At 38.6% G+C, this 5,471-nt stretch overlaps 1 protein-coding gene across 2 annotated transcripts in view; it reads left to right on the forward strand.

The window, feature by feature from the left end:
- The window catches only part of VPS13D (vacuolar protein sorting 13 homolog D (S. cerevisiae)), a 93,561-nt gene that overhangs the window by 38,478 nt on the left and 49,612 nt on the right, over window positions 1–5,471 (forward strand). For both annotated transcript variants that reach the window (XM_010133630.1, XM_010133637.1), the window contains 6 exons: window positions 669–716; window positions 1,460–1,610; window positions 2,246–2,456; window positions 3,465–3,712; window positions 4,376–4,567; window positions 5,162–5,288. In XM_010133630.1, the coding sequence (XP_010131932.1) occupies window positions 669–716; window positions 1,460–1,610; window positions 2,246–2,456; window positions 3,465–3,712; window positions 4,376–4,567; window positions 5,162–5,288 (977 nt within the window). The remainder of the gene's footprint in view (window positions 1–668; window positions 717–1,459; window positions 1,611–2,245; window positions 2,457–3,464; window positions 3,713–4,375; window positions 4,568–5,161; window positions 5,289–5,471) is intronic.

The raw sequence follows: 5,471 nt of genomic DNA on the forward strand, positions 1-5,471 counted from the left end.
TTTTCATGTGTTTAACTTAAAATAAACACCACCAACAATTTCCTGTAAGCCTAGAGATTGTTGAAATATGGGGCTGCTTAGACAAAATATACTTGTCATGAAGGAAGAATGCAGTTGTAATAATCAGCAGGCTGGCAGTTGGTGATTGAGGCTTAATGATAATAATAATCATGTGGATTTCAAAACTGGTTACATTTTGAGACAAGCTACTGAAAATTGATGAGCACTGGAGAAATTGGAAGTTGAGGTCTTTTTGATATAAAACAGGATTGGAATTTAATTTCATGATACTGCTGAGAAGAGCCAGGAGTCTCTTACTTGAATTGTTTCTGATGTTTTCATATCGAAGCATTAAAAGTATCATCTCTCTCTGTAACCTGATTCTCAGAGTAAAGGATGCAAATTAATGAGAATCGCTATTCAGAACATCTTCTGTAGCTTTTCTTTTTCCCCCAACCAACCTTCTTCCTTCAGCTTCACATCTTTTTGAAGCAATATTACAAACAGGCTTTGCTAGTGCAGTTCTGACATATTTTCCAAGCTGTACTAAAGATCAGAAGCACGAAGTGATGAAAATATTTATTCTTCTGCAGCGATATTCTCTATTACAGCTGAGTAATATCTTAAAATTTGAACAACTTCAACTTTCTTGTTTGCTTTTCTTCCAGCTTGGAAGCCCGATAAGTAGAACAAATATAATACATCCACAAGTCTATGTGAGTATATACTGTCACGTTTGGAGAGCCGCTTACGTAAGACTAGCATAACTGTGCAAGTGAGGGGGCTTTGCCATCCTTCTAGGGCCTTCCAAGAGAAAGGAAACAGAAGTCAAGTAAGCAAACAAATTTTCAGATCAGAACAAGTGTTTAACATGATTTACTGTTCCTCACCAGTGGAAATGGTTGGTTGAAGAATGGGTCTTAAATTCCAGTATGTAGATTCCAGCATGTGAGCCCATATAAAACGTGGTTTTTCGGGATTGAAGTGGCAATGACTTCGTGTAATGTAGGACATAAAATACCACAATAGAAGAGCAGCTAAGAAGAAAGCATGAATATTTTAGGAAAACTCCACCTTATTTTTTAGTTTTGACATAGGAATGATGAGTAATTCTTAATTAATTCAAACTGCATGAACTATTAAAATAATGTAGTAGTGAGATAGTCCATAAGGTGCTTTTTTTAGGATCTGTATTGCTCTTATATGAACTTGTATCATTTTGAAAAAGATAATGGAATTAGTAGAATTTAGAATTGCTTTTTCGTAGTTAATTGTATTGAGTTTTGAGGAGGTGGTACAGAATTTTAAATCATTTTTATGCAACTGTACATACCTTAGTGTTGCAGGTGGTTGGACTCGGCAGGTTTTTACTTCAGCAGTTACTGCTTCAAAATTGAGGTGGCCCTCTTCTAGACATAATCATTACCTGAGCTTTTTAATGCTTTTAAATATCTTCCAGTTCTCTTCATTGCCTCCAGTTCGTGTGGTATTTGAAGTTACCATGGAAGGTAGTGCTCGGAAAGTGATAACAGTGCGCTCAGCCTTGATTGTGAAGAACAAGCTGGAAACGCCAATGGAACTGAGACTAGATAGTCCTTCTGCTCCTGACAGTAAGTGCTGTATGTTCCTTCCATACGATGGGGACTCTTTAGCTTTCTCCCTAAGACGATTCACCACTGTCTCTAATGGCTGACCACAGAGTAGACCTCCCTGAAGGGGAAACGGGTAATGTTAATAAGAAAGTGATCAGCAAGGTAAGATAGAGAACCCAGTAAACGGGGTAGAGGATCAGGTAAACGGGGAAAGCTGAGACTCTGTAAAGACTGATGCTTATTTCTCTGTGTAGCATGTTGTATCTTTTAGCAGTATTATGGAGAGTTTCCAGTGTTCACGTGCAAAGGTGCAGTCTAGATGTGCAGTGATAGGCTGATAACGTACCCAAAATGTAATGAATGGGGTCTTTTTGAAATAAGCGTTTTCAGTAAAGCATCCAAGGAAAAAGAATTTGGATTCCAGCAAGTTTTTAGTCTTTCCAGTTTCAGATTTAACACACCTAAATTTGTCTGCTGCCAGGTTGTTAACAGGACTTAAACCACTGGGTTGGTGTTGGAAACATTTATGAAGTAGCTAGTGTTTTATGTTAAAACACGTTGCCTCAAAAATTAGAGACTTACTATTTGAAAATGTTACGCTTTTCAGTAAAGGGGCCTGGTTTGATAACGTGTATTTTCTTCTCTGGCTGCAGAACCTGTAGTTCTTCCAGCAGTTATGCCAGGAGATTCCTTTGCTATTCCGTTACATCTTACATCTTGGCGTTTGCAAGCCAGGCCAAAAGGAATGGGAGTCTTTTTCTGTAAGGCTCCAATTCATTGGACTAATGTTCAGAAGACAGCAGAAGTATGTAGCAGCAAGCGAGAGTGTCATGCAATGGAGTCAGAAAATAGCCGATTTTTCAGGTAATTAAGACCTTATTTTTCTTCTGTAAGCTGTGTTACCTTCTTCTGATAAATGAAATACTGTGACAGTAACTAACAGGAAAGAAAATACTTCAGAAATGAAAGCCTCTGTGGTTTAATGGGATGTTTTGGGTGGACTCTTGAATAATGAGAAAGCATTGAAGCATAACTGCTGTATTACTGTAGGGCTCCTTGAAGCCCCTTTGGCAGTGCCCATTAGCAAATGTCTGGGAATACAAAGTAAGCACACTGAAAGCATTCATTTTAAAAAAGAAAAGGTTAGAAAATAGGATGTGGACTTGTGTTAAGTTATTTGGTCTCTCGCTGAGAATAATGAGCGGTTTGCCACAGTGTGTTCGCAAATACTCATTCTCTATCCTGAATGTCCTGTGCTCTGTTCTAAGTCTGAAAATGTCACTGCGTAGTGAGGACTCAGTGGAATTCTGTAGTTCCCTGCTATGATGGATTTAGGGATGTAATTTAGGAAGTACTAGAAAAGAGATCATGGAAGTTGTTTCAGGAATTGACGCTTGCATACCGTGTAGTTCCTGCAGTGTGTCAGTTCCATAGCTCGTTTCTTAACATGCTGGTTGTGAACATATTGCAGGGAGGAAAGTTAACAGGTTTACTGACTCGATTTGTTACCTTAACTAACAAAAATCTTTTTTCAGTAATAGTTGATAACATGTTCCTGTGAGTTTATGGAAGTTGATTTTAAAATCGGCAATTGTAAAAGCAGTTTTCAGTTAGGTCTCTGAACAGACAAGGTTTTTTGAGTGACTAAATGAGTTTATTAAAATCAATTAATGTTATCTTAATGTTAGGCATAAATACAAAATACTTCATAGTCAAACTCTTAAAGTGATTATGGAGAACAATTCTAAATGCTGGGTTTGCTGTCAGTCCTGAAGCTCCAGCACGTTGTGGGGTTGAATGCAAGACACAAAGAGAAGGATCAATTATTCTGTGAGTTCATTGAATTCTTCTCATGTACTTCTGCCTTCACAGGTTTTGTGTGGCTATAAAGAAAGAAAATTACCCGGATTACATGCCTTCCAACATATTTTCTGACAGCGCTAAACAGATTTTCAGGCAGCCTGGCCATACTATTTACCTCTTGCCAACAGTGGTGATCTGTAACTTGCTACCTTGTGAACTGGAGTTCTATGTTAAAGGAATGCCAATTAGCGGCACCTTAAAGCCTGGCAAAGAGGCAGCATTGCACACAGCTGATACATCTCAGAACATCGAGCTGGGTAAGATGGTTCTTCAGATAGCACTTTCTGATCCTCCTGGAGGAGTACCTCAGTATAACTGTTCCTTGGGCGAGGAGCTATAGTGCAAGAATGGAAAAATCAAAAAACTGGAAATATTTCTACAATTATTTCATTGGGTTGCAGGGCCTCTCAGAGTTAATAATCAAGTGAATGCTCCAGAAAAGATACTAGTGTTGCCATGATTCCCCCAGACCTGTCAGCTGTCTTGGTGTATTCCTTATTCAGCTGTTTTTTTATTTTCCTGAGAGTGGAAATGGAGAGAACGGCTATGAAGAAGGGAGTAAATCAGATACGTTCCCAAAGTCTTGGGTGGTTTTGCTCTTTTCTTTCCGACAGAAAAACTTGATGTTGAGAGGACGTATGGCATTCAACACCAGCTGGACTTCTGATGCCTGAAGCAGCAATTAGCCCTAAGCCAGGTTCTTTACAGAACTTTTTGTGCTGCTTGTGACTGAAATTGAGGCATTTCTTCATGAGGTCAGAGGTTACTACACTGGGCAGATGCAGAAGTTGATCTGAGTAGGCTATAGGAAATATTCAGGAAGATCTCCCACGGGAAACACCAGCTTCTGCGCTTATCAGAAACTACTGTTTCTGTGTGGGTGATGTTTGGTTTTACTTCGTTTCCTTTTGTTTTTGTAGGGGTATTGCTGGAAAACTTCCCCATCTGCAAAGAGCTGTTGATCCCTCCTGGGACACAGAACTATATGGTGCGGATGAGACTGTACGATGTCAACAAACGACTGCTAAATTTGACCATAAGGATTGTATGTCGTGCTGAAGGCTCTCTGAAAATACTGATTTCAGCACCATATTGGCTCATCAACAAAACAGGTACGTTTGCAGCATCTTCTTTCATGAACTGGGAAATAAAGGTTTCATGCAGTGTTTTTATTTGCTTTCTAGCCAAATAGAGTTTTTTAAAACTACTTAAGAGGAATTAAAGTTGCAGAAATTTTTTTTTTTTTTTTACGGTGCCAGCAGCTGTTGTTTGATGAATTTTCCAGCAGATAACTTAGACATTTTAGTGTCTGTATTGCAGATTTATAGACATGAGCAATTGTACCCCTAAATAAATCAACAGAAATAAGATCACTGTTAAAAATGGGGTTTTCAAAGACTGAAGTGCCTTGAGAAAGCAACAGGTTTAAATTGCAGTTATTCTACGTTAACATCCATTGGCACTTTCAGAGCTACAAGAACTCATTTTCATGGCCCAGACTCGCCGGCTCACAGCTGTTCGTAGTCTGGCTGTGAAGCAGGTTAGACGGAGAACGAGAGGGAGTGTATGTGCAGGCTAATGGCTGGTACTACAACTGAAATATTTTAGGTCATTCCTTAATATGAAATAGTTTTTACCATTCCCATTTTAATTTGTGCAAAGGTGAAGTGTAGTTTGACATTCCATTTTCTTGTGTTTACTTAAAGGATTACCACTTATCTTCAGACAAGATAATGCGAAAACAGATGCCGCAGGTCAGTTTGAAGAGCACGAACTTGCTAGAAGCCTCAGCCCACTTCTGTTCTGTTATGCTGATAAAGAACAGCCAAACTTGTAAGTAATACCACAAGAAGAACAGTCAGGAGGAACCTTACAAAGTATGAAAGTAATTTGCAAAGGATGGGTGTTGATATATTAGTATGAATGTCACATAGGAAAAGTCTTTATTAAGATGATCTGTTATTAATTTTCTAAATACTGAAATAAGGATATTGGATCTTCAAACATTTCCTGCTG

Source organism: Buceros rhinoceros, unplaced genomic scaffold (assembly GCF_000710305.1).
Source record: "Buceros rhinoceros silvestris isolate BGI_N320 unplaced genomic scaffold, ASM71030v1 scaffold18370, whole genome shotgun sequence".
Classification (NCBI taxonomy): domain Eukaryota; kingdom Metazoa; phylum Chordata; class Aves; order Bucerotiformes; family Bucerotidae; genus Buceros; species Buceros rhinoceros.